This window comes from Trachurus trachurus, assembly GCF_905171665.1.
Source record: "Trachurus trachurus genome assembly, chromosome: 16".
Classification (NCBI taxonomy): Eukaryota; Metazoa; Chordata; class Actinopteri; order Carangiformes; family Carangidae; genus Trachurus; species Trachurus trachurus.
In genome coordinates this window covers 16,080,322-16,108,108 of record NC_139902.1, presented here as the reverse complement: position 1 = coordinate 16,108,108, position 27,787 = coordinate 16,080,322, and the positions used below count along the sequence as shown (strand labels likewise).

Sequence of the window (27,787 nt, the reverse complement as noted above, 5' to 3'; positions counted from 1 at the left end):
AAGAAAGAGAAAAGACGGAGAAATTAGAAATAGGCTATTTGCTGCTTAAATTATTGTATGATGTAGATTTATTCATGTTCAATTTTAAGAGGTAAATGTTGCAGAATACACTGGCCTGAGGAAGCATGAGAAAAACAAGAGTAGACTAATCTAAATTTATAGAAATGAAATAACATCTTTAAAAAATGATCTAGCAGAAAATGTTAGACATTTGAGCAGATTTTAGATCTGCGGCACACGAAATTCATAATCATCACAGTATGATGGCTACAGGAGTTGAGGTAGGCTACTGATGGAAAAGTATCAGCCATAGGGAATAGATTCAGTTGAGAAAAAGATCCCAAATTTCTGAATCAGTAGTGAGAATTATCTTGGAATTGTCACAAAAAAAAGGAGTTTGAATTTATGAGATTTCTTGACTCCGTTTCAGAAATTTGACACAAAACTTCAACAATTTTCCTGAACTGAATGCGTCACAGTTCTCCAGGTCCGCCAGTCTTTTGACCACCACCACGGGAGGTGGCGCTGTTCGCCACACGTCCGCATGTGCGCTCCACAAACACAACAAAGAGCGAATGCGAAGAAGTTGAAGGCCAGAAGGCGAAGAGGACGGAAGTGTTGTCTGATTGTTTCCATCTAATTAACTCACGACGACTTTTGTGGCGTTAAAAACACCAGGTAAAGTACCCCCGCTAGCAGACCGTGTCCGTATCCCTTAGAAGTGTTACCTAACGACCTCATCCAGTATTTGGAGACCGATGTAGTCAATGCTACGGCTGTTTGTAGCAGTCGAAACAACAACAACTCTCTAAAGCTAACGGGTTGCTAATGTTAGCATTAGTTGAATTTTCAGTCACCTGACAATGCAGACTAGGCCAGTAAACGCTAGAGGGGTCACGCCTCGCTTTGATTTCATACTGTTTTACTGAGATTACCTCATTTAAGTCATTTTCAGGTCATTGGACGATTGGGTTTTAATCGCAGACATCATTAGCATGACCTCCTTGAACAAACGTTTCATGTCCCTGGTTTGGTCTCTCCCGTTGGTTCTGCACTGGACCTTGTTTGTCTTTCTTTAACAGGACCCGGACGTTTTCGACATGAACCTGGAACGACTGCCCAACGAGGAGAAGCTAACCCTGTGTCGTAAATATTATTTAGGTGAGACGCTCAACAGTTAAACATGACAGGATAAGCATTGATACAGACATCTTTATCGTCAGTTTCACACCCTTCCCTTTTGGTTTGTATTCTGGGAATCAATACAGATTGACAGATTGCTTCATATAATGTTAATAATTATTAGTATATATATCATTTAGTAATATATACTAACAATATAGTAAGCCTGTGCATATCCTCATTTGTCCAGGTCATAGTATCTCAAAGGAATTTTCAATCGAAAGAAACTGGACTTGGTTAACTGATGAAGTCTCTTGAATGAGAGGTGAAACGTCTTCCTAAAAAAATAACCAAGTCCAGTTGCTTTCGATTGAAAATTCCTTTGAGAAACAATATAGTAGTTTTGTATTTGATGTTTTTTTTTGTCTCTCTTTTTTCTTAGGTGGCTTTGCCTTTTTGCCCTTTCTTTGGCTCGTCAATGTAGTATGGTTCTTCAAGGAAGCTTTTATGAAACCATCCTACACAGAACAACTCCAGATTAAGACATGTAAGTGTAAGGATTCCTACATCACTATCATAGGATTGACGGGCCATTGCTTCACTTATTTATTTCTTTTGACCAAATCTGTGTATGAAACACTGTTTAATATTAATGCAATTACACCGTGGATTCAGCACCTCATTCACACATAAAATGTAACTCCAATATTTTGTAAAGATTATCAGTAAAAGTCAAATTGGATGTTATTCTGTGTAATATATACATCCATCTGGAATCACAGAATTACTTCAGGTGAGGCAAGTTGATTTAAAGCTGCCTCTGGATTTTTTCATAGGAAAATACTCAAACCAGAGATGAATATGATTTTTAACTTGTGATTTTAATCCTTTAGCATATTTCTGCTGACACTGACATAAATACAATTCAGTGAGAAGATAAAATTATTAAATTGGTCCCCTTCTCCCACATTGACCTTACTCTTGAACTTCTAAGTAGGTACAATTTTGCATGACAGACACTTCTAGTCAGTTTTCCCATTTGAACAAGACAGTATCTGCCCAATTAATTGTACATCATCATTGACATATTTGATTTACCTCAAATGGTTGTAAATGAAGAACGGAAAGCTAAAGAATGCTTTAGGGAAAATATGGCATTGGGTATAATTGTGTGTGTGATCATTATTTTAGTCATATTAAAGGGATAGTTCAACATTTTTGAAAATTGGCCCATCGCCATGATCCCCCTAGTAATAGCAGTAGGTTCGTTACCTTTAATTGTTGGTCCAAGCTGCTTTTAGATCGGGGGAGAAGAATACCGAGCGGCGCAGCTACACTACGGAGGCTAATGGAATTTCTTGGTTTTGCTCATCAAACTCAGCAAATACACAACCAAAAAACTCAAAAACGCTGTGGTGGACAAGTTGTGACCTGCACATTCACCACGCTATGAAATAATAGCGGAAAGTTAAGAGAAGTGAAGCAAATACTCGGAACTACTTTCTTCAGTGAACCACTGGTCGGAGGGACACAGTGTGCGCACCTCAGCCAGTGCCGTAGTATACGGACATATCTGCAGTAAACAGGCGCTTTTGAAATCACTCCGCCGAGCAGCCGTCTAGAGTGTAAAGTCCGACTTTGCCTCTAAAACAACTCCATCTCGCAACTTTCCGCTATTATCTCATAGCGTGGTGAATGTGCAGGTCACAACTTGTCCACCACAGCGTTTTTGAGTTTTTTGGTTGTGTATTTGCTGAGTTTGATGAGCAAAACCAAGAAATTCCATTAGCCTCCGTAGTGTAGCTGCGCCGCTCGGTATTCTTCTCCCCCGATCTAAAAGCAGCTTGGACCAACAATTAAAGGTAACGAACCTACTGCTATTACTAGGGGGATCATGGCGATGGGCCAATTTTCAAAAATGTTGAACTATCCCTTTAACTGTCCTATGTGTTTTCCATTTAGATGTTAAAAGGTCAGCACTGGGGTTATTGCTGTGGATAGCGGTCCTCACCACCTGGATCATCATCTTCCAGCACTTCAGAGCAGAGTGGGGGGAGGTGGGAGATTACCTCTCCTTTACAATTCCACTGGGCATTCCCTGAGATGATTTTTGATGTGTTTTTTTTTCTTCTTTTTTTTTATGACACGTCTTTTGAAAAATTAATGATCCACTATTATGGACCAAAGCATTGTTCTTTCTTAAACTACATTTTTTCTTTTTGATTATTTGCCTGATCTCTGGAGCCTAATTCACTGGTGGAGTAACACATCGACAGAGCAATTCCTTATTTCCTCAAAAGTTAATGCTGTACGGACTTTTGAAATGTGTTTTTCATGCTTGCCTTGGCATTTGATAAAGTCTTTTGGTTTTGGAGTAGGCTAATTAATCTTGACAGTTAGCAGACACTGTTAACAGTAACTACTAATAACATACCTGAATCGGCATTGAGTTTTGTTCAGGCTATTGAACAGTGGATTCAACAGTCTTTTTCCTGACTTAAAAATGTTAATGTTTGGATGTGAGTGTGCACCCAAAACTATTTTTACTTGTGTATGAATGATGAATAAAAATGTGCTGTATGCTGGAATATCATTATCACTCTAGCGTCTCTGAAAGTGTATGACAGTTTTTCCTTGATCTATCAATGAGCTCTTCTTCCATATACTATACTAATTTTGCATCGTTACAGAGGTGTCCTAAAGCCTGCACCATCACTGGCGCCTGTTGTGAAACTCAATAACTTAATCTATCCAAATGTCGCCACTTCCCTGTCATCCTATATGAGTCATAACATAATCAGTGCCATTTTTAGTTACCTCGGTCAAAGCTTAAGTGACAGGTTCTACATTGCTAACAGGGAGAACATGTGCCCTCTGACTTTACTAGCGTGTGCCAAGAACAAGACGTATCAGCACAGTCATTTTCATGATTCACCGAGTGACTTGATAAAGTCATTTTATGGGCAGTAAATACAAGACCCCTTTTGTGAACATTGTGTATTTTTGTGGGTTGTATTCTATTTGTGTCTTCAGGGTGAAGTCGTAATAGCTAAATTTACTCATGTACTCTAAGTGCAATTTTTATGTACTCACATTTCATCGAGCATAAAATTTAAGATGTAAAGATATAGTTATTTTTTCCCTCACTTCATTCATTTGACAAACTTTTTTTGTTACTTTAATGATTAAGATTTTATTTAGAAAAAAATCCAACAAGTTAATTAAATTTAAAATAATGTGTAAACAGAAACAGTTTAATCAATACATTTAGCTTCATTTTGGCTACTGATTCCAAAAAAATGCTATTTTTTACATTGGTGCATCAAGAATAACACACACAAGTGGATTATACAATAGCATAACAACCGGACCAGACTGCATTGTGAGTACTTTCATTTGGATACTACCTATAGATCTATAGTACCTGAAGATATTTATTGCAGGGCCTCTACTTGTACTAAAAATGTTTTTACTGTGACATCAGGCTACTTTTAGTTAAGTAAATGATGTAAGTAATATTCTACCACATGGTGAGTTTGAGTGATGAGGGGAAAGTGTCTTGTTGGTGGCACACGTGCTGTGGCATGTGTCTGACGCCCCTGCTGTCACTGTCCGTCTGGCACCATGGCTCACGAGGGTCAACAACACCGTCTTTTGAACTTATTTTTGGATAGCCCTTCCTTGACAACAGACCTTAAGCATATAGTTCGGAACAGGTCTGATAACTAGAAATAAACTGCAGGCTACAACAACACTGGTAATGGCTGATCAACACGTTAATTGCCAATAAGCCCACAACAGCTGCGCCACTGCCCAAACAATACACTCTTATCCTATATGGCCCCGCCTGAACACCCAAGGGTACGCATTAGTCCAGAACATAACAGAAGCAAGGTGCCCCACTCCACTATGGATTCCCAACTCGTTATGTAACTCCAGTATAAAACACAACATTGAGTCGAGGCCAGCAGCCAGAGAGAGAGGAGCCCGGAGCCAGACAGGCAGACGCAGCAGTTCACACCTGGAGCTCACTATATCTCATTCAGGACTTCACACAAGCGGGGAACACGAGCAGTTAAATAGGGGCTGTCCTCCTCCTCCCTCCTACACACTAACTTGGTCAAGAAATTCAAGAAGAGGTAAACGCTGTGCCATATCCTTGTAGTCTGGTAAGTTGTAGCCTCAGCTGCGGTTTAGTCAACTCTTTTATTCTCATTTTCAGCTCATTAGAAATGGACTTCATCCTGCCACCCACTCTGCCAACTGGCGGTATCCCATGGGAGAAGGTTTTACCACCTCTCATCCCTCGGCTGAATGGGACTTATGGACAATATAATTGGTCACCGACATTACTGATGCCAGAGACTGATAACACCAGCCCTGCAGAGGTAGGTCATCAAATAATCATACCAACATGGCTTTTCATGATAGTTACTTATTCAATAGGCTGTAAAAGTCATCCGCCTATGTTTTAAAGTGAAAAATATAGGATGTGCAAATAAATACTGGCCTAAACTTTCCTTGAGAAGATTTTCCAGAACTTTCAATTGCATCTAGTCATCTTTGGCAGATTAAGTTCCTGAGATGCAGTTGAAAGCTCCCCAAAAATTACTTAATTTCTTCCCCCAATTAAACTAATTGCTTCCAGGGTTAAGAATTAATTACAAATTTAAACATTGTTAAGAATATCCCCCCATGTGCATGGTGTCTGTAAATAGAGGTATTTTATTTCCGCAAAATGACACAGAATTCTGACTCATCTCGGCAGGTGAACTGTGATGACACTGGATTTACAGTTCAAGTCGATGTCAAGCACTTCAACCCAGAGGACCTCATGGTTAAAGTGACAGGGGATTTTGTAGAAGTTCAAGGAAAGCATGAAGAGAAGAAGGTTGGTACTCTAGGTGGAGCAATCCTAAATCCTTTGTTATGGTTAATTTACAACAGCTATGAAGTGTGTTATCCACTGAAATTGTATTACTCTCTTATGTTTTGTTAGAGGGATGGTCCTGGGTTCACAACACGACAGTTTAACCGCCGCTTCCGAATCCCAAAGGGAGTGGACTCCTTGGCTTTGGAGTCAGCAGTCTCTCCAGATGGCATCCTTATCATCTCTGCACCTATGCTGGAGACTGACAACTCCAATTCCCTCACCTAATCACATTAATACCACTTACAGACATCACTCTACCACATTCACTATGTATGATACAGTACAACAGCAGCCACAACACAAGCACAAACAGAAATAACTTTCGGCTCCTCCACTCACTGCAACACACTCAGTATGTGCCAAGACACACATTTGCTCTGTTCCTGGCACAGTTTGAATATTCCCTGCACTCTGAGATTTGTATATACTGTTCCGCTAATATTCAATCTTACGTAATGTACCAAGGAACTAGTCTGTAAATATTCTGTGTTCACATACCAAACTGCTGCTTCTTTTGTGCAACTTTTGTAAAATGCCCTGTATTGTGATTGTGATTTATGATGCACACATATTTATCTCCAAACTCTTTAATGTGGAAATATTTCTTTAAAAAAAAAAGTACAAATAAACTTTATTTCTTTTATAAAAATAAAAAAAAGTGACTGCATCAAGTGCCTCTTGCCAGTGTTCAAGTAACGTTTTGCTCATCTGGGAATTCATTCAACACAGAATCCACTTCGCTGAAAAGGAAAACATAAGAGATTATTTCTCTGGAGATTACATCCATGTTGTATTAAGACAGATGGCTTTCAAGGGACAACTCAAGTTTACATGTTGACCAGCTGAATTATATTATTTATACTTTACCTGATCTGCCCCTTTATCCATTTTCTCTGTTTCCGGAGGACTTGTAACAAAGGGTCATCATCAAACTCCTTTTCATCAGAATCTGAAAAAAAATTAAAAATTAAAAAATAGGTTATGGTAATGAGCCAAGGTGAGGGATGACAATATATTATCAATAAGAACATCAAAGTTGTGTTATGTTGGTTATGACTACCACACAATCCAACAAGTGCACAATAAAAATATAGAAAGTTTGAGGGCTTTTGACCTAAACGGGCTTGGAATGCTGGGAATGGTAGCTATTCATAGGTCAGAATATATTCTCCATAATTAACTTCAGGGTAATAGGTTGGTGCTCTTTGCTGCCACAGGTTCACCTTCAGCCTCTTGCAGCAGCTGCAAAATGACCTCCATGGAGTTCTGTGTTTTACACAGAGGAACCCGGGATTGTGGAGGTGCAGAGGCAACGCAAGGGGGAGAAACCAAACAGGTTGGGGACCTCTGAGCAGGGGACGAATCTTCTGTAGAGAACAATACCTCTGAAACCACCTGTAATGGCATAATGTAAATACTATACCGGTTAATACACCTTTTAATTACATTCATTACATCAACAGCAGATTGTGATGTCCAGAAAATACAGACTGTGCAGAGTAATTGCAGCACCATTTATTTAAGAGCTGTGATAAGTGATGTTTATTGAAGTATAATAATGTTCTCATTTATTCTAACATGCTTTGTTCTTGAATTACTCAACAGCTCAATACCTCACAGTCTCTGAAAGTCAACGTGGATGAATAATTTCCTACAAAAATTAATGTGTGGGTTTCTTTCATTTAATAATCATTTCATGTAAACACATGTGAATATCAAAGCTAGGATTTACAATCCTCACAAACACACTGATGTCTTCCAGTGCATTGCTGCCTACAAGTTATCAAGTTGTCAATACAGCAGGAAAAGCATTAGGACCACAGAAGCAGACAACTTTGAGCAGCTTTGAGTCTCTTATATTAATCAAACTACATAGAAAGCATAAAAGAAACAACTTGAGAATAGTTGAAGTTGGTAAAAAAAAAAAAGCTATTGCAGAGTGTAAATGTGCTAACCTGTCCTAAGGCACTGTGGATTGGAGAGGGTGGTGGTGCATGATTGTCAGCACAGCTCTCACTAGAAAACCCCTGGCTTCGCTCCTGTTGCTGCTGTTTAGCCAACGGCATGACCTTTTCTGGACGTCTTTGATGTGGGGAACTCTTCTTTGAAGAGCTAGGGCCATTGGTATGTTGCTTGTCCACAGCATATCTGCAAAAAAAAGTCTATATTAAGTATTCAGACATGATTTTTTTTTTTTTTAAACATTTTGTGCATGTTTCAGTAGTTCACCTTGTTGATTTCTTTTGCTTTCTGGTGGACGTGGAGGGCTTCTTCTCATTCTTTTCCGATTCTTTTATCTGAGTTTTCTCTTTGCTGTGAGGCTCAAAACTCCTGTTGTGAAGAGGCCATTCTTTTTCTATTGCTCCAGATGAAGCATGTGTTGAGGATGACATATGCTCACGAATAGGTGCATCAGTAACAATATCTGTTGAGTCACCAGTGACTCTGGTCTCATTTAACCTCTGTGAAATGTTTTGTTGGGTAAGAGCATGAGTTGACTGGATGGGACAGGGCAAGAGGTCACAGAGTAAATGCATGTGGGCAGGAACATGGCCAATACTGTGGGGGTGAGGGACGGAAGAGCCAGAGACAACATAGGCAGGAGAGGGAGTTGGACGTGACGCAGGGGGACATGATCTGTGGGCTTCTTTTACCTCTGGCTCGGGAGGCATGATATGTGGAGGAGTATTTCTTAGTGTGAAATCAGGAGGTTGAGTACTCTGCTGTTGCTGGTGATGATAAAAGAAAGCAGATATTTAAATTATCACATAAATCTGAAACAAACATTGCAGCAATTTGAATAAATATCATGTACTCCAACCTTATAAGCCTGTCCACCAGCTGAGGGATGACTGAAACTGGGTGCCTGCCAACTGAAGGTGGGAGACTGAAGACCGGAGTGGTTCAGAGGCTGAGGCCAATCTCTGGCCTGCTCCATCTTTCTCCTTAAACGCCACTGGAACAGGATGTCCTCTTCTGGACGTGTGGGACGGCCCAAAGAAGGGAGGACATATTTTTGGGAGGACACATCTTGAACTGAGGTCGGGCTGGCCTTTGCTGTAAATGTTAAGCAACATCTTGAACAATAACATTGACACAACATGGCATTTAAAAAAAACAATTTTGCATTAAAAAGGGATGGCACTGTACGTGTTAACATTGGAAGAAAACAACACTTTGTATTCTACAACACCCTGTTGACTTACCTGTAGTAGATTTTACTGAACTTGGAATCAAAGGTCGTCGCACTGGCTCATCTACACTGACTGGAGAAGAGAAATCTGAGCATCCCAGGCCCTCCGAGCTGACAGGGACTGATCCATCACTCAGAGTGCATTTACTGTTAAAGAGACAACAAGTTACTTCCATTTAAATGAATTAATTAGTGCATTATACATTTTACTCACTGGTCTTCATACCCTCTCAGAAGAAGTCTACTGGCCCTCTCCTGAATGTGTAGTATTTCTGTATCCTCAAATTCACCCTGGGAGATGTCTGACAAAATCTGAGAAGCAAGAACAGCAGGCAGAACTCTCAATAAGTCTCAGTTCTGCTCTTTGTATTGGTAATCAAAAGTACTCACAACACTGTAGGTGAAATAATAAAATTTGTATCATTTAAGTTTGAGACGCACAAACTGGCCTTATATTGCGAACAGATATACGAATGTTCTTTCAGAGTTTTATGAGGGTGATAAATGTGTTATGAGCAGGCTGAGCAAGCCATAAATGTATCAAACAAGGTTGCATAAGAGAAGGCTTCCCAGGCATTTAGTAAACACAAAAGTTTCCAAATGGACATGTGGTGTGGTGCTGAAATGTAAATATTTATATGCACACTTAGTTGGAAAAAGGTGTCTCCCTTGCAGACAAACGTGACATAAACCAGGACATGGAGACCAACTAATCCTTTTAAAAGATTAAAAACAAGAAAAGTATAAATTTGTGTGGATTGTATAATGTATATTTCTAGGTAACTTAGGTAACAAATTTGATTCGATTTCAATGTGATAGAGATGGACAACAGAACAACAGGTTATACTGTGGCTCATTCCCAAAACACTCACACTCAGAGATCCTCTGCCTGGAGAAGGGGATCTGTCACGTTGGCACTGTCCAGCTCGACTGAAAATGGCAGGCATGTGGTCATCTGTCAGATCTGTGCACAGGAAGGATATCACAGTGGATTTTTACAAGACATGTTACTATCAACACCTGAAGTTTGGTTGCTAGAAACAGTCAAGAACTCCTGCATTAAAAGACAGTATGTGAACATATACCCGTGTCTGCTATTTTAGTTGGTGTTGAACTGGGGGGGACTGATGAGGGTGACATCCACCAAAACGGCAGCTGCTCCTCTACCGTGGCAGAAGCTGTCTGCTGCCGTGCCTCTCGGCTTTGTGGTTGACCATGGCGGAAACGCTCAATGTATCTGGAAGACCAAAAGGTCAGTGCTGGTTATAAAGAGTTACACCCTGATCTGTTTCTATTATCTCCCAGGCTTCACATCACAATGCCATGTTTTGTAATTCCTTATGTAATGAAATGGCATCATTCAACTTTCATGAATAATGTTACAGTTTTATTTAACAGGATAACAGAGGGCACATGGTTTGTTGAGGGCTTGATTTTGACTGTCAAATTAAAGCATACTTTGCCAGCACTGAATCCTGCTGAACTCCCAGTTCAGGAGGAACAGTGGATTTCCCTGCTTTTGCAGACTGTTTAGGTGTCTCCATGTCGGATGATGTCCCAGTGCTGGCAGGAGAAGATCCACAGTCAGTGGAGGGCCAGAACTCGGAAAAAACAGGTTGTCCATCTGTGGCACCAAAACAGTGGTCCGGTCTGCCTGACAGCTGTTGGCTCGCTGTACTCGGAGAGTGTACTTGTGGGCGGGATTGCTGGTTTGAACGTACTGGACTCAAAGTCTGCGAAAGAACAAAACAACAATGAAGAAAGCAACCAGATGGACCAGAAGTCTGTTGCATGTGTGACATTTAACACATACTGGTTTTTTCTTTTTCTTTGACAGGGACTGGTTGCTGGATGGGTGGCATTGCGCTTTTCCCACTCTGGTTGCTGTTTGGAAGGGATTCTGTCTTGTGAACAAAGGGCCACTGCAAACAACATAAAAACACACATGATTAACTAACTGTAACTGTATTTTATGGAAATATAAAAATCTGGTCTTTAGATCTTACCCGGACTTCATGGCAGCTTCTGAAAGTCACAGATGGTTCACAGTAGCACAGAGGTAGTTTCAGTGTTTACGCCTTGTTTTAACTAAGGTTTAGATTATAGCTGGATAGCCACGCATGACTGAATGGATTATTAAGGTGTCACCGATGTATGACTGTGAAGACAAAGACCACATTACCCACTTCGTCTTTCCAAACTGATTTGTTGTTTTGGCATGTCCACAAAAGAAAGTTACCATGGCATCCAAAGCGATATACGGATAAATCAAGTCGCTACAGCACACATCCCAATCCATTCTACAACTCAAACATTTCGGCAGAAAACATAATTACTTTGTCTGTGCGAGTAAATGTAGTTTAATATTAACGATGAAACCATGAAACCACAGAAGAGAGCGTGACTGTTTACGCCGATCGTTATTTACTCCAACACTTCCAGCCAATAAACGCCGAGTTAAATATGATTGACGTGACGTTTGTCCAATCACGTAGAAGAATCTCATCGGGCAGGAGCCAATCAGTTAACAGGAAACCGGCAGCGCGCGGAAGAGGAAAGTCTGCAAAGGCTATGCGATTCGTCAAATATAAGCTAAGTTAGCAATTATAAGCTAGTAAATGCTATAGTTCGATATAATAATATAACGAGCATATCGCCGTATCTTTCATCTGAATGTGTGGAAACCGGCAGGACTAGCAGTTAGTACGCTACTCGTTGCAACAGGTTAACTTAGATAACGTTGAGGCGTATACAATGGTCACAGCTAACGAATAACCGCAGCTAACGTTCATCTTAGCAAGCTAACGTACTGTAACAGCCGTACGTTAGTTGTTGTTTGGTAGCGTCACAATAGAGTCGCCGTCGTCCTAAAGACTGTGAACTCCGTTTATCGACGGTGAACGCTTGGCTTTAAAAGTTGGCGTATTAGTACTTTTTTCCCCCCGTAATTACCGTGTGGAATACAAACGTTCAATAGGCGGAGACAATGCATCACGTCAAGATCAAAACTGAAAGGCCAGGTGAGTGTATCCCCACAAAAATAAAGTAATTCGAGTAAAAAAAAAGCTTCCCAATGAAGGCCATTGCATTTGGCATTATATTAATTATTCGCTTCATTTTTTATGTTTGCAATTTCTATAAATTTAATTGTTTACAACAACCATCATTACTTTTGCAGATTTAGAGGGGACTGGTGCTCGCAGCAGGTTGGATGCTGTGTTAAAGGGACTGGTTGAGAAGAGTGAAAATGAAAGGTCAAAATTATTATATTATATCATTACTTCAATATTTTCTTTGTTTTCATAATTTATCATTGTGGAAGACTAATGTTTAATTTTGAACAGGGAGCAAAGTGAGGGTGATACTGGAAAAATATCAGCGGACTCTTTAAACAAGTATGGACCAATTATGTGTTTGTCACTCTTATTTTTGTGCAATTATTGATAAACTGTTTGGTGCTGTGGAGTCACTTTCAAAGTAAAAATCTGTTTCCTTATAAGATTTTCTTCTCCACTTACTCCCTCTAGGGATTTGTCTCCATCATCTGCTGGAAAAAGGCAAGTGTATGTATTTTTCAACCTGAGCATACAGTAGTTAAAACAATCTGTTAAGTTTTCTTGGGGGCATTTTATGCCTTCATTCGCTAGGACAGTGAAGAAAGCAGAGAGAGACTGAGGGTATGACATGCAGTAAAGATTGTGAACTGGGGTTGAACTGGCGATCACTGCTACAGGCTATGCCAACATGGGATGTGCTGTAACCACTCGACCACCAAGCACCCATCAAAAACAATTTGTGTCATTATTTGGGGATGAAAAAAAAAAAATTGCTGATGGCTTCTCGTTCACTTATTCCATCTTTGTGCATTAAAAAGGTGTTTGTCTGGATACAACAACAGATGAAAACATACAATGAGAAGCAGTAATTATTGTGAATGTATTAGTCATAAAATAACATTTCTGTCTTTGTTCTAATTTTCTATTTTTCCCCAGACCTTCAGCTCGATTTCCACAGCATAGGAGGAAGAAGAGAAAAGAGATGGACGAGGGCATACCAGAGAGCAATCAGCATAAACAAAGTAAACTTGCCAATACCACAAATAATTCAACAATAAGTTACTGTGTGGTCACTCTGCCTTTTATTTCCTTGTTCTAGGTCCTAACCTTGTTTTACTATCTTTCTCTATTTGCCAGATGCTTATATCATTAAGCTGTTTGATCGGAGTGTGGATTTGGCTCAGTTCAACACCAGCACCCCACTGTATCCTATCTGCCGTGCCTGGATGAGAAACAACCCTTCTGTTCGAGAGCCACCTGCCTCCCCAAGCCCCCCACACAGCATGGTCGAGGAAGAGGTGCGGCTATACAGTTATGCTGGTTACTATTAATGTGATTCTATTATCAAAGTATGCAAACATATACAAACACTCTCAAAAGCGTTTGCACAGTAAAGGCACCAATATTATTGTGGCCAATTTCTTAAGAGGGAGTGGGCTGAAGGGATCATAAACAAGGAAAACAAGAGATATAATGAATAATAACTACGTAACAGAGAGATTTTTGCAAAATATGTGCATTGTAAAATAAATGCTTGATTTAGAACAGTGAAAAAGTGTAACTTAAGTGACAAACAGTCTAATTACATTTTAACAGTTGCATAATTTAAACACCATTTTTCTGTCTTCTTATATCTCACTCCACTTCTTTTTGCACTTATATCCCAGACTAATTTCTCTCATTTCATGTCTCCCCCGTGGGTGTCTCTTCTTGCATAATGGAGTCACAATTATTGTTTTAGTAGCATCATGGGGTTTGTCAGTGTTTTCGTTGATCTGTGGGTTTTGACTTGGACCGCAGTCTGGTAGTGATTACAGCACTGTAGCATATCGCACTGAATGGTTAACCATACCACACACCTCTGTTGACTTAAAGCAGAAGTAAGCGATCCGGTCGTTTTGGCTAATGCTGCGTTCCAGGCAGGCTTTTGAAACTGTAAATTACAGCTTCAAGTCACAACTTACGATTTTGTAGCGTTCCAGGCAACCCACTCGTGTTTTTCCGACCTGTTTTACCTGTGAAAGTCACTATAACGGCCACTCGTAACTTCCGACCGGTGAACTCGTACCAGATCGAACTGGTACGACTTCACAGGTCAGAAAAACACGAGTTACGAGCTGCCTTGAACGCACCATAACAGTCCTCGTCCCTACGTCACCACATTCACGGCGTCCCTTGGCTGCACACACAGCCCTGCATGCCCGTTCTCTCTCCTCATTGGATAAAAACTGTAGGATACGATAAATGTTTTCTCCTCGGCTCAGAGCAGAGCAGAGTGACTGACAGACCCGTGTTTCGGTCCAAACACTCTATGTAAGTGATTGCTGTCGGAAGATATAACTATTTAAGACTTATATTAACACAAATATATCACTTACTTCTGCTTTAAAGCAAAAGTAAGCGGAATGTTTGTAGTTATACTGTATCTTCCGACGGCAGTCACTTATATAGAGTGTTTGGTCTGAAACACGGGTCTGTTAGTCACTCTGCTCTGCTGTAAGCCGAGGAGAAAACTTTCCTTGTATCCTACAACCTTTATCCAATGAGGAGAGAGAACGGCATAATTTTGTAATTTTTCTGAAATCATCTTTTAAACATTAATCATTTACTTAAATTAAAATCTACTTGAAACAGTAATGCAATGTATTGAGGAGAATCCTTTCTTATTTCTAGAAAGTCATTTCTAAGTCCAGGTCTAATTTTGTGTAATGGGTGTCCTGCTGTGTTCACTTTTTCCAAATGTTATTCTTTTTCCAGGTCCCAGACATGATAAACGGTAAAGGTCAGAATGTGTACCGACTGCCTCCTCCATCCTCCTGTCCAATCAGCACTGCTGGTGAACCCATCAATCTCAGGATCCCACATATGGAAAAATCTACTGTTACCAAGGTTCTGTATGATGACTGCATGGAAATGATTCATGTTATTTTGCATGCATTGTGATTGTGATTGCAGTTGCACACATTGTGTTGATACATAGTAATAAAATAATTTTCTTTCTATACAGTTAACAGATTCAGTCCCTGTATCAGGTTCTCTCATATGTGACCACATGGAACGCTGGAAAAAGATAAGGCAAAAGTAAGTTTTCAGTACAACCCATTTGGGACCGTAATTTGTTCCTTTTTGCAAAGAATTACTCGCATTTCAGTGACCTCTGTACTGTTCAGAGGTCACGTCGAGGTCAAGTTTCACCCATGGATAATCCGTGTGATGCTAAAGGAGTGACTGGCTGTAAATGTCCGATGTATTTAGTGTGTTGTTCTTTTTTAAAAATCTGTTAAAAGTTAGGCCAAAGAGCCTGACTTGAAAAAAAAAATCATTTTATAATTTAATTTTAAAGTTGTTAGTTATTTCTTTAATGAATTTCAGCACTTTCGACATAATCATAAGCAAACTGTATCAGTGAGTGTTTCTTTTATCCCAGCCAATTTGCTGAATGGTCAAAAATAACAAAAATCTTTTCTAACCTATAACAAAAGGTTGTTGTTTTTTTGTTTGTTTGTTTGTTTATAATTTTTACAATAAAATAGCTGAATAAATTACATGCATTGCTCTTTTTTTCCAGATGGAAGGAATGTTCCAACAAGAACCAGTTAAGATACAGTGAGAGTATCAAGATCCTAAAGGAGATGAAAGAGCTCTATGATCGCTAGCAGATCTCCTCGTAACTCTCCACCATGGTATGGACTCTATGCAGTTGGGATGGAGCCATGCTGTAGGACTCGATGCTTGAACACACCCGCCATCCAAACAGTCAGACTCATAGGAAAGTATTAACCGAACCTGGAGCCTTAAACCACACGTCCTATGCATTGCGTTTTTGAAATGTGTTTAAATTTGATGCAGTTCCCTGTGTGGGAATGTCTCCTGGTGTGATGTGGGAATGTTTTTATTCTTAAAAAGCATATATGTCTGAATAAATTAACTTTGTTAATCACTAGTATTTTTCCACAAAAACTGACTTGTGTATTCTCAACATTAATAAGATTGATTAAAATCCACTGTGGTCTCTTAAACTCCCAGATCTGCTTGTTTGTTCTGTACAAATGGGTGGCAGTGAAGATGCCAATTAACATTAGAGTGGTTTGTCCTGGAGAGTTAAGTCAGGCCACACACATGGATTGTAGGTAATGTCACCTTCATTATGACTAAATCTTTTGCTATACGTAATACGGTAGTTGTTTTTTGCATCTTTATAAGCCAGAGGCCGAGGCCTAATATCTGCCAATTGTATTTCCATTCAGCATTTTCAAGTTAAACTCGATGGTTATGATACTAAAACCACATTCTCTACTGCTGCGGTTATGTAGGAGGTGTGAAGTTACAGAAACTACAGTGGCAAAGTGCTGGAATAATGACACGTTTGTCCATATTGCAGCAGTAAGTTATGACAGTGTTGACTTATTTTGATGGTGGTTGTGGCCTGGTCTACTGTATATGAATGATCCATAGATGTAGTCTGAAGACATGCCTGGCTGACAAATGATGATATTGTTTTGACGTGAAAAACAATCATTTGTTCTGAGAACATATTAATTTGAATAATTGCATATTATTTAATAATTGCATTGGCTTATCAATTTAAATGAAATGTTCTGATGCACAGAGATGAAATCCATGCAACTGTCGTGATGCTGCCCTTACTGTTCTCTATTATACTCTCTTTGTATAAAGCATGGAGAAAAGACCTGGCTTGTAGAAAGTTATTACATATTATTGAACTCATGCATCATAAACTGGAGATTTCTACTTTTCTTTTTCCTCATTAAAGGGCTAGTTCAACATGGAAACTACATTCCAGACATTGCTGCTGGGCTAAGTGATTTCAAACGTGCAAGTAGTTCCGAGTATTTGCTTCATGGGTCCTAGTGTTGCATACCGGTAATTATTTCATGGCAAATGTGCAGGTCACATTCACAATATCTCCATGAGAGCGTTTTGGAGTTGGTGGATTGTGTATTTGATGAGTTTTGAGGGACAGGGGACCTGCACCATTCACCTCCATTGTGTTCACTGAGCAGCCTGCATCTCTGCCCCGCAGATCTCAAAACAACATGCACCGATAATTAAAGGTAATGAACCTACTGCTATGACTAATAGGGATTACGGCAATAAGTGAATTTGCCAAAATGTTGAATTATCCCCTTAACTTGATTACTATTCCCCTTAATTAGAAGGTGCTGTTGTGATACCACCTAGAGTGTTTCCTCAGATAGGGAGGAAATAACCTAATTTTAAAACAACCACAAGTTTTTTGTGTTTTAGGCTTTTTTTCCCCTCCACCCTAACCAGTGTCAAACCACATCGCACAGTGTGATGTGGTTTGAGTACATGAAATCAAGCAAAAACTGTATAAACGCTCACAGTAGTGTCCTGTAAAAATCTGGTGAGTAGTGTGCACTTGTGTTTGTTATGTAGAAAGATGCAAACACCTAATTATCATCATCAATACATTTTATTTGGTGTATAAAAATGCATAAAGCTCAGTTATTTAAGTTCAGTTGTATATAAACATGTTGATTAACAAGGGTAAATAAGCTGGAGCATAAAAAAATAACAAAAACTGCAGAAAGATTAAAAAAAAAAATCAACATCAACTCAAAAGTAATCTCTTCACAATCAAAGTTACACACAGTTCCTTATCTGATGAAACAAAGAAAGTCTCTTATTTCCATCTTGAAAGTGGAAGCACATTTACAAAGGTTGTTTTAGTTGATTTGCCTATTTACAACATGCGAGCTATGTGATTGTCAAACATCTTTTTGAGAGAATAAAATGGAAGTTGAAAAAATAATGTGCTAGAAGAGGAATGTTTGTCACCGGGGCGTGAACACCCGTTTTGATAAGTACAAGCACTTAAACATAAAACACATCAAAATCACACATTGCAAATATAAAAAAAATTCTGTGCACAGATTTACAGCCAAGATTAATTTGAAATACAAGTTTCAGATTGTGATCTACTTTTCTCTTCTCTGACAGATGCACTGGTTTTACTCAGTGCTCAGTGTTTCCTTTTCCTCAGTCTCGACGACTTTGCTTCCTATGAAGTGTAAGGAAGTGGCCGTGTCTTTCCTCTCGGTAGGTGCAGTAGATTCAGACTTCCGGGAAATCCGTGAGAGGTGGGAAGACAAGGAGCGAGAGGACATAAATGACAAGTGGTCCTCTGCCAGGGCGCTCTCTAACACATGGCATATGGACTGCTTGAGCTTCTTCTGGAACTCATCACACATAAAAACGTAAAGAATAGGGTTCAGGCAGCTGTTCATAAAAGCCATAAACACACTTATAGGACCTACAATCTTGACAATATTCCTGAGCTCTGGTTTTTTAATACCCTGTAACTCTATTAATTGTACAACATGAAAGGGCAACCAGCAGATGAAGAATGCAAGAACAACACAGAATATAATGCGGCGTGATCTACGATTCCTTGTCCTCTGAAGACGCCTTGCACGGACACCTATGGCCCCATATGAGACACATATAACCAGGAATGGAATGAAGAAGCCCACAACAAAGCGAAAAATACTGAGAGTCCAGAATGGTGTCTTTGGCACATAAGTACAGTAAGTTCTTTCTCCGTATTCCCTGATGCTACGAAACGTTGCATAAGGAGCACTGCAGATTACAGCAGCCACCCAGATGACAGCAGTAATGATCTGTGCTTTGGGAACAGTGCGTTTGTTTTGTGCCCACACCACCACCCAGATAGACAGACAGCGGTCCAGACTTATGGCCATCAGAAGAAAGACACTGGCGAACATGTTAACCACACTCACAAAGTTGTTGAGCTTACACATGAAAAGTCCAAACGGCCAAGTCTTCATAGAAGTATTGATGATCATGAAGAGCAGGAAGGCCGTGAAGAGGAAGTCTGCCAGGGCCAAGTTGAGAAACCACACTGAGTTCACAGTTCTCTTCATTCTGCAGCCTGTCACATAGATGACCAAGCCATTGCCCACGGTTCCAATCACGAATATCACAGAGTAGATGACCACACTGGCCACGGCCATGTGTCTGGCCGAGTCCACCACAGTTGGTGCTGTGCTTGAATTGGAAGTGATGCTGGCTAATGGACGAATAAAGAAATGCATAATTACTTTACACATTTTGCAGAAAGTACAGAGAAAATAAAGTTGTTGTTTCTTGTTTTTTTGTTTTTTTGCATTTACAAGACTGAAAAACCTACTATAATACTAGAGCTGGTTAGGTCACAATAATACTTTGAACTAAATTTAAAAAAAAAAACTTTTTGCATACCATGAGCAGAAAGTATAGCCTATTCATTTTAAAAAGGTGTGTCCACATTTGTCTTTGCCCAGTTTAACAAGATATTGAAGAAAAATATGTTTCTATTGATGCAAAAATTATATATTTAAAATATCTTACCATTCACCATTTTTGTGATGCGATGAGGGTCTTGTCTCTAGTCACCAAGTTGATCTACGGTATTTGATACTGCCTGTGCACATCCTCTTTGACAGTGATTACTCCTCCTTCTCAGTGCAGCTGCCAATGAAACAGTACTTCTGCTGCTGTCATGGATGTGCAAACCTTGCACAGTGAATGGACAATGTAGTAATAGGTGCATGATCTTAGAAATACTGGAGGTAATTGAACATAAATGATACAGTATAAAGCGTGGCGAAATAATCCCCAGAATGATTGTATGTATTGCTGGGTGCTTGTGTTTTTATTTTCAGACCCCCTGCGGTAAAATAAATAATTTGCCTCCAACCTTATCAAATGTAATCATCTCAGAGCTTCCTAAACTGCTGTCCATTTTCAGTTTCAGTAAAATACTTGTTAAACGATGAACAGAGCACCTTTAGATCCACCTTACTGAATCATGCACTTCACACATTTTGTTTTTGTAAAGCCACAGCCTACCAGGTGAAAAGTAATGCCACACAGGAAACCAACAATTTCTGTTTTGAAGTGAGATTTAATGCACACTTCTAATAGATGCATCAAGCATTGCAGTACAATGAGTAGATAATGTTGATGTTGTATGGAGACAGTCACTGATCACAGTAAACAATGAAATGTTTAAATGATGACGTTAGTTTGAAGCAAGTGTCTGGTCAATCCACCCACGTAAGTAGGACACACGGGCGTACACAGCAGGGGCACGCACATTGCAGTTGGAGGTACCCCAGGACACAATGCCAACAAGGGACCACACTCCACTTCTCTCACAGACCAGAGGGCCACCAGAGTCACCCTGAAATGAAACAAATATGATTTTCTTATTAACTTTTAAAAGCGTGCATGGGGTTATGTAATACAATAAAACCTTGGATCAAGCTCTTGATAGTGCTTGATATAATGGACCTTGTTTTCTGTCATGTAACTCTGCAGGATGTGGGCAGGCCTCTCTTAGGGTTAAGTTTCAACACCGTTAACAAAAACTGCAGAATACAAAAAATGTGCTTGCGTAATCAACTTACTCAAGCCTTCAGTTAATGAAGGAATAATTTTATTTTCTGGTTGCTTGTTTACAAGATCTGTAAATTGCTATCTTTATCTATTTTGTGAATAGTCCATTAATAATTTGGATATTAGATGCATATTTTCTGAACATGTTTGAGTAGTGATTACTTTACAAATGATCTGTTAGTATTCTCCTCTGACAGTATATTTAATGTTGATCAATAATCATCAACAACAAGTTGCTGTAAATCATTTGTGAATTATTACCTTTATGCTTATAACCTGCATTTGTAATAAGAAATAATCTGTCACTTGTAAATGCACAAAATACATTTGATCATGAACAACTGGTTTAGTGACTTGTCTCTCACAAATGTGTAATTCATGTTTGGATATGGTTGTTACCTGGCAAGAGGACACTCCAGAAGCACCAGCGCAGATCATGGCATCAGTGATTCTGTTATAACCCCAGTACTGCTTGCACTGAGCAGGGCTGAGCATAGGCAGGGCAGTCTGCTGCAGGTAGCGGGGGCTTGCTGAGAGGACAGAAGAAAGAGGTTTAGTGCGTATTTTATTGTGCTTTTATATTTTTTTATTTCGATATTTTCCTTTTGTGAAATTAGAGCTGTTCATGCATGCCTGTGTCTGTAAATCTACCCTGAGTTTAAAACCTAGAAATCATTCTCTCACTCACAGGTTTGGCCAGTCCTGCCCCACCCAGTGGTGACACATTTGGTTCCAGAGGGGATGCTGGTGCTGGAGGAGGCCAGGCACACAGGAGACACACGGGAAGTCATCTGCACTGGGGAGGACAGCCTCAGAAGGGTGATGTCATTGTTGAAGTTCTGAGAGTTGTAGTATGGGTGCGTGATGGCCTGGATTGAGAGGTGAGCATAAACCATATTACTCAGTTACTTAATTCAGAGAAGTTTACATTTAAGGGCTGTTGCTGTTGTGCTGTTGTGCTGCTTACCCTGGCAATGTTCTTGACCTGAATTGGCTCACTGCTGGACTGACGATCATGTTCGCCCAGGATAACACGGTGGTTTCTAGGACTGTGGAGAATAATAATCGACAGAGGAGTTATTGCACCGCTGGCATTTTCTTCGTGTATATGTTGGATGTATAAAAAGTTACTTACGACACACGGCAGTGAGCAGCAGTCGCGACCCAGTATTGATTGATCAGGGATCCTCCACAGAAGTGGAATCCTCTACCATCCTAGGAATCAAAAGATGCATATAACGTCAACACAGATTGAATCTCTCTCTCATTTAAATTACACATGGTGTTGAAATTTTAGTAAAACCACTGTGTCAGTAGGTGTTTAAAGAGCAATATTTAGGCTACCTGAAGAGAAACCTGCCAGGGCCAGGACCCAGACACGGCTGTCTGCCCATTTACAATCTTGTGTCCGCTCACTTGGGGCTTGATAGCAGGCACTCCGCACCCTGAGGCCCAGTCACAAAATCAAAAAATGATGATGAGTGCTTACCTCCAAATATGGCATGTATGCACAAGGAAATTTATCAGAATGTTATCAGAGATAACTAAAGACATGTTCTGTTACTATTATCACAGTCATTTAATGTAGTGATGACTCACCCAGTGCAGAGGCCACAAGGGCAAAACAACTAATGAGCAAGAGCATGACTGTCTGTGATTCAGGTCCCTGTGTTGAGCTGTGTGGGACACGGGCTTTTATATGTGTTCCTCACACACTTGACCCTGAGTTACATGTATATCCATTCATATTTCAGGTACCTTCCCCCTCCACCCTCTAATCGCCCAATGGGTGTGGTAGGTTGGGGAAGAGAACATCTGGTGATAAGCACCTGAGATGACTTACAGTCATCTACTTGGTCTTAGCTCATGTTTGCACTTGGGTCAGGGCTTTTAGCAAACACATTGTTACATAAACAGCAGCAGCAACACCATGCAATCTTTGTGGTTGTTGTAGATAGTTTTCTGCAGTCTTACAAGTTTTGTGATATTTTTGCACTACGTTCGATATGTTTATCTGTATTAGCTTCAGTCCTCACACACTGGCAGGAAAGAAAAGTATGCATTTGACAACTGTAGTCTCAACACCGCTTTTACACAGTTTACATAGACAGATAACTTCTTGCTAAGATACAGGAAAAAGATAATAATCAACCCGTTGTGGTCTGTTTACAGGAACCAGTTTTATCTGCAAATCACAAGAGCTACAAGCTGACTGGTCCTGTGCATGCCTATGTTATGCATTATGAATATATTGTAGTAATATCTGTAGTGTTATTCAGAAATGTAATGGTATTTTTGATAAATCACAAGAAAGACATAGAAGACAAAGATTTTTCAGAATCCCATTGGTGATCTTTATTAGTTGAATGTTTAGAGATCATGGACCATTATCATCTAATGAAATGTGGTTAGAAAAATTATGAAAACAAAAAAACAACTTTAATGATGTTGTCGGCTACTGAATATAATAATAAGTGTGAGCAAGACTCAGATTTGGATTTGGACAGTTTGGATTTGTTAATGTTGTAACAAGACTTTAAGTACAGGTAAACCTCTGGGATCTGTGGTACAGGCATTGTTGGCAGTATTTAGTCGACCTCTTCAATAGTTGGGCCAGAAGAGGAGCCACCTCCAGCTCCACCAGGGAAACCACCAGGCATTCCTCCTGGCATCCCTCCAGGCCCACCTTCTGGCATACCACCCTGGTATAGCTTTGAGATGATGGGGTTGCAGACTTTTTCTAGTTCCTTCTGCTGGTGATCATACTCATCTTTCTCCGCTGTCTGGATAAGAGTAGAAACAAGACTTGATTGTGAAAGAAAGCACTGTTGAAAACTGTATGAAAACAATGTAAAAAGGAAGTACAAAAGTGTTGCACAATTTTTTTTACATGAAACAACTTTCTCTACATTTTCGAAATAAGCCAAGAGGAACATTTGTATGTTTTCTATCATGTCTTATGGTTCAGCAGATCTATACCTGGTTCCTGTCCAGCCAGGCAATGACTTCGTTGCATTTGTCTACAATGGCCTTTTTGTCCTCCGGGCTGATCTTGTCTTGGAGCTTCTCGTCCTCCATAGTGCTCTTCATGTTGAAGGCCAAAGATTCAAGGGAGTTCTTGGCTGTAACCTTTTCTTTCTGGACCTCATCCTCAGCCTTGAACTGCTCTGCCTCCTGCACCATACGCTCAATATCCTCCTTGCTCAGCCGCCCTACAAGAGGATGAAATACAAATACAAAGCTCTGTAACTGAAAATATTTCTTTATTTTCTTTCAGCCTTTGTGCTACGTTAGTTTTTTTAGTGTCCTTGATTTAAGAAGTATAATCATCTACCTTTGTCATTGGTGATGGTAATCTTGTTCTCCTTTCCGGTGCTTTTGTCAACAGCAGACACATTGAGAATGCCATTGGCATCAATGTCAAAGGTCACCTCAATCTGAGGGACTCCTCTGGGAGCTGGCGGAATACCAGTCAGCTCAAACTTGCCCAGGATATTATTGTCCTTGGTCATGGCTCTCTCGCCTTCATAAACCTGAAAACAATTCCAAATAATGATGCATCGATTGATTGTAATACACTAGGGTTATGAAGAGTCAACTGTTCCTAATTATTTATTTCAGGGTTTCCGTACCTGAATGAGCACACCAGGTTGGTTGTCTGAATAGGTGGTAAAGGTCTGGGTTTGCTTGGTGGGGATCGTGGTGTTCCTTTTGATAAGGACAGTCATTACTCCTCCAGCCGTCTCAATTCCCAGGGACAGTGGTGTTACATCCAGCAGGAGCAGGTCCTGCACGTTCTCAGACTTATCACCAGCCAAGATGGCAGCCTGCACAGCTGCAAAGAATTTTTAAATGGTGAAGCAAATGCCTTGATGGCTAGAACAAACACCACCTGACTGTGTTTTAACTAAAATGCTAAAATAACTAGAGAACAAATGTGGTTGAGCTATTCACCTGCCCCATAGGCCACGGCCTCATCAGGGTTGATGCTCTTATTGAGATCACGGCCATTGAAGAAGTCCTGCAGTAGCTTTTGAATCTTGGGGATACGTGTGGAACCACCAACCAGGACAATGTCATGAATCTGGCTCTTGTCCATCTTGGCATCCCTAAGGGACTTCTCCACAGGCTCAAGGGTTCCACGAAACAGGTCTGCGTTTAGCTCCTCAAAACGTGCCCTGGTGATGGAAGTGTAGAAATCTGCTCCTTCATAGAGTGAATCGATCTCAATGCTGGCTTGGGTGCTGCTGGAGAGAGTGCGCTTAGCACGCTCACATGCTGTGCGCAGGCGACGCACGGCTCGCTTGTTGTTGTTGATTTCCTTTTTGAACTTGCGCTTGAACTCTGCTATGAAGTGGTTTACCATGCGGTTGTCAAAGTCCTCACCGCCCAAGTGAGTGTCACCAGCTGTGGACTTTACCTCAAAGATGCCATCCTCAATAGTCAGGATTGACACATCAAAAGTACCACCTCCGAGGTCAAAGATGAGGACATTACGCTCACCACCAACCTAAAGCAAATTGTGAGAATTAATGATTGGAACTCAAAACAGGTTAAGATTCGCATGTAATGTGATAGTTACCTTTTTGTCCAGGCCATAAGCAATGGCTGCAGCAGTGGGCTCATTGATGATGCGTAGCACATTAAGCCCAGAAATGACTCCAGCATCTTTGGTGGCCTGACGCTGGGAGTCATTGAAGTAAGCAGGAACTGTGACAACTGCGTTGGTAATAGGCTGTAAAGAGAGAAAGACCTTGCCTCAATAAGTAGCATTTGTGTGCTCACAAACTAAAATTACTGATGCAAACTTTGAAAACCGTGGTTGTTGGAGGCCATACGGCTTTTGAGGCTGAGGAGAGTGCTATTATGATATTACTGTATAATAGATGAGATTATCTGATAAAAGTAAAATTTGCAAGTATGAAATTCCTAACTGATGCATCCTGCCATTGCTATTCTTTTATCTGCATAAACCAATATGACCATGTGTTAACCATACCTTGCCAAGATAGGCTTCAGAGATCTCCTTCATCTTGGTGAGGACCATTGAGGAAATCTCCTCCGCATAGAAGGTCTTGATCTCACCCTTGTACTCAACCTCCACTTTTGGTTTGGTTGCATCATTCACAACCTTGAAAGGCCAGTACTTCATGTCTGACTGTACCACAGGGTCGTCAAACTTACGGCCAATCAGACGCTTGGCATCTGAAATTGATGTAAGAGAAAAATCAAGACACTGAAAGTCACGTGTTGATTTCACAGTGTATGCACAATAAATACCAAGTACTGACTTTCTTCAGAAGAATTAGTCATCAATACATGAGGGACAATTAGAAAAATGTGTTCTGATCATTGTATTTTTTAGACAGTTAACTTGTGGACAGAAATCCTCACCGAATACAGTGTTGGTTGGGTTCATAGCCACTTGGTTCTTGGCAGCATCTCCAATCAGTCGCTCACTGTCCGTGAAGGCCACATAGCTGGGTGTTGTCCTGTTACCTTGGTCATTAGCAATGATCTCCACTTTCCCATGCTGGAAGATGCCCACACAGGAATATGTGGTTCCCAGGTCAATTCCCACTGCCGGTCCTTTAGACATCTTTGATAAACAAAAGAAATAGGCAAAATAATTGTAACCTTTTAATATTGGAAATAAATCTTATATTAGTGCAATGATTAATGTTTGATTGTTGTTATAATGAAAAGTGCAAAACATTGTTTTGGCCTCTGTATTGCTCTAAGGTTGGATTTGGGCTGCCAAACATTGCAAGATATGGAGCTGTAAAAAAAAAAAAACGTTGAGAACCACTGGCTTAGTGATCTGAATTTCCTGTTTAACACTGAGACCCAACGGCCAGACTACATCATGTTTCCCTTTAATTACCTCTCTACTTCTCTCTTCTCCCTCAGCAACATAACACCATAGTGTCTCATAGTCACGCTGGTGAAATGAAATTTGCTGAACCTGCAGTATAGTGATCTGTGTGTGTACTTTCCAACAGCTGGTTCCAAAGAGCTTACAGTTACTATAAAAAGTATCAGCCTATCTACATGGAAATGAATGGAAGGTGACTACAACTTCAGGAACCATTTATCAGTGACTAGTGGGTGAAAACGTCTTTGGTCTTTTTAAAACAAAGCGTCTCATACACACAAAAAAAACACAGAGACAGTATTTGATTAGTGAAGATCTCAACAAAAGCCTTTTGGTTCTGGCAGGAAATAGGATCATTTATGAAAGCGGAGACAAACACACAGTATACTACCAAATCAGTTGAAATATTTTTAGAGGATCTCTCCTTCATGTGTTTGTCTAATCGGTGGAAGTAGAAACTTTGTTCACTTAATGTCCCAGAACTGCTGCAACTAGCAAGGTTATTGAATTAAGACTTGTTATCCAGTTGTGTAACAGAGCAGAAAATTCTGACCTACACTCATCTGAAACTTGTAATGTGCTTTGGTAGAAGACTGGGGTTTTAGTTCACAGTTTTCTTCCAGTGCTCCTAGGTGTGACCTCTAACTGTTGCATCGGAAACGGGTGTGCAATCTCAATAAATCAAGGGTGAAATGAGTCCATTTCCTTGTTAAACAGACAATAATGTATGTGTGTGTGTGTGTGTGTGTGTGTGTGTGTGTGTGTGTGTGTGCATTTTTTTCTTTTCATGTATGGATTTTGCCTCTGCTTGCCATGCCATTGTTTGACAAAAACCATGCAGACTTGATTTACATGGGAACATCATGCCACATGTGGCAGTTAAGCTTTTAAAGCAACAAGCAAGACAGACTAGGAAGCCAGGCTGAATGCAATGCTTCTTGTAGAAGGGGTTACCTTGCGCTGTCAGATGTTCAAGACTTGAGAGACTAATGAGTTAAAGAGATGCTAAACCTAACCGCCGTCTGAGCTCCTCTCCAGCACTCCCTTCCCTCTTCTGGCCCGGCAGACTAAAAGGACGAGTGTCTCTGCTCCCGAGTGAATATAGAGCTCTGCGCAGGGAGAACCCAACTGGGTGTCAGGTGACTCCACCAAGGAAAGTTCT

General features: G+C 40.3%; 7 protein-coding genes across 10 annotated transcripts; 3 read left to right on the top strand and 4 right to left on the bottom strand.

The window, feature by feature from the left end:
• Positions 1 to 563: 563 nt before the first annotated feature.
• Positions 564 to 3,709, top strand: psenen (presenilin enhancer, gamma-secretase subunit). The gene is made up of 4 exons (XM_083990046.1): positions 564 to 678; positions 1,083 to 1,161; positions 1,565 to 1,669; positions 3,085 to 3,709. Exons 2-4 carry the CDS (start codon positions 1,101 to 1,103, stop codon positions 3,222 to 3,224), a joined length of 306 nt encoding a protein of 101 aa, XP_083846172.1. The 5' UTR covers positions 564 to 678; positions 1,083 to 1,100; the 3' UTR covers positions 3,225 to 3,709.
• A 1,269-nt stretch (positions 3,710 to 4,978) lies between these two features.
• On the top strand, positions 4,979 to 6,639 carry hspb6 (heat shock protein, alpha-crystallin-related, b6). Of its 2 annotated transcripts, XM_083990043.1 has the most exons (4): positions 4,979 to 5,261; positions 5,345 to 5,510; positions 5,891 to 6,013; positions 6,122 to 6,639. In XM_083990043.1, the coding sequence occupies exons 2-4, from the start codon at positions 5,355 to 5,357 to the stop codon at positions 6,278 to 6,280; spliced, it is 438 nt and encodes a 145-aa protein (XP_083846169.1). In that variant the 5' UTR covers positions 4,979 to 5,261; positions 5,345 to 5,354; the 3' UTR covers positions 6,281 to 6,639. The 2 variants fall into 2 exon arrangements, with proteins under 2 accessions (XP_083846169.1, XP_083846168.1); XM_083990042.1 differs by having other exon boundaries at positions 5,255 to 5,510.
• Positions 6,108 to 11,671, bottom strand: proser3 (proline and serine rich 3). Of its 2 annotated transcripts, XM_083990011.1 has the most exons (14): positions 11,489 to 11,641; positions 11,256 to 11,407; positions 11,063 to 11,171; positions 10,708 to 10,982; positions 10,335 to 10,486; positions 10,122 to 10,213; positions 9,463 to 9,560; positions 9,262 to 9,395; positions 8,877 to 9,112; positions 8,285 to 8,784; positions 8,011 to 8,203; positions 7,279 to 7,450; positions 6,923 to 7,004; positions 6,108 to 6,795 (listed from the first exon to the last, which is right to left on the bottom strand). In XM_083990011.1, exons 2-14 carry the CDS (start codon positions 11,264 to 11,266, stop codon positions 6,744 to 6,746), a joined length of 2,106 nt encoding a protein of 701 aa, XP_083846137.1. In that variant the 5' UTR covers positions 11,267 to 11,407; positions 11,489 to 11,641; the 3' UTR covers positions 6,108 to 6,743. The 2 variants fall into 2 exon arrangements, with proteins under 2 accessions (XP_083846137.1, XP_083846138.1); XM_083990012.1 differs by having other exon boundaries at positions 9,475 to 9,560; positions 11,256 to 11,671.
• Positions 11,672 to 11,794: 123 nt separating this feature from the next.
• Positions 11,795 to 16,989, top strand: lin37 (lin-37 DREAM MuvB core complex component). 2 transcript variants are annotated; one of them, XM_083990037.1, is made up of 9 exons: positions 11,795 to 12,269; positions 12,428 to 12,503; positions 12,594 to 12,644; positions 12,777 to 12,812; positions 13,242 to 13,327; positions 13,443 to 13,603; positions 15,063 to 15,194; positions 15,313 to 15,386; positions 15,874 to 16,989. In XM_083990037.1, exons 1-9 carry the CDS (start codon positions 12,236 to 12,238, stop codon positions 15,959 to 15,961), a joined length of 738 nt encoding a protein of 245 aa, XP_083846163.1. In that variant the 5' UTR covers positions 11,795 to 12,235; the 3' UTR covers positions 15,962 to 16,989. The 2 variants fall into 2 exon arrangements, with proteins under 2 accessions (XP_083846163.1, XP_083846164.1); XM_083990038.1 differs by having other exon boundaries at positions 11,799 to 12,269; positions 12,777 to 12,806.
• Positions 16,990 to 17,976: 987 nt separating this feature from the next.
• LOC310999556 (formyl peptide receptor 2-like) lies at positions 17,977 to 19,733 on the bottom strand. Its single transcript, XM_083990025.1, has 2 exons — positions 19,701 to 19,733; positions 17,977 to 19,380 (listed from the first exon to the last, which is right to left on the bottom strand). Exons 1-2 carry the CDS (start codon positions 19,708 to 19,710, stop codon positions 18,302 to 18,304), a joined length of 1,089 nt encoding a protein of 362 aa, XP_083846151.1. The 5' UTR covers positions 19,711 to 19,733; the 3' UTR covers positions 17,977 to 18,301.
• A 640-nt stretch (positions 19,734 to 20,373) lies between these two features.
• On the bottom strand, positions 20,374 to 22,395 carry LOC310999563 (chymotrypsin-like protease CTRL-1; the record flags this gene model as incomplete). The annotated part of the gene is made up of 7 exons (XM_083990036.1): positions 20,374 to 20,535; positions 21,150 to 21,280; positions 21,439 to 21,619; positions 21,718 to 21,799; positions 21,886 to 21,965; positions 22,095 to 22,195; positions 22,350 to 22,395. The coding sequence occupies 7 exons, from the start codon at positions 22,393 to 22,395 to the stop codon at positions 20,374 to 20,376; spliced, it is 783 nt and encodes a 260-aa protein (XP_083846162.1).
• A 695-nt stretch (positions 22,396 to 23,090) lies between these two features.
• hsc70 (heat shock cognate 70) lies at positions 23,091 to 27,743 on the bottom strand. Its single transcript, XM_083990013.1, has 9 exons — positions 27,580 to 27,743; positions 26,145 to 26,349; positions 25,750 to 25,955; positions 25,333 to 25,485; positions 24,705 to 25,260; positions 24,383 to 24,585; positions 24,085 to 24,283; positions 23,730 to 23,962; positions 23,091 to 23,533 (listed from the first exon to the last, which is right to left on the bottom strand). The coding sequence occupies exons 2-9, from the start codon at positions 26,347 to 26,349 to the stop codon at positions 23,339 to 23,341; spliced, it is 1,950 nt and encodes a 649-aa protein (XP_083846139.1). The 5' UTR covers positions 27,580 to 27,743; the 3' UTR covers positions 23,091 to 23,338.
• Positions 27,744 to 27,787: the final 44 nt, after the last annotated feature.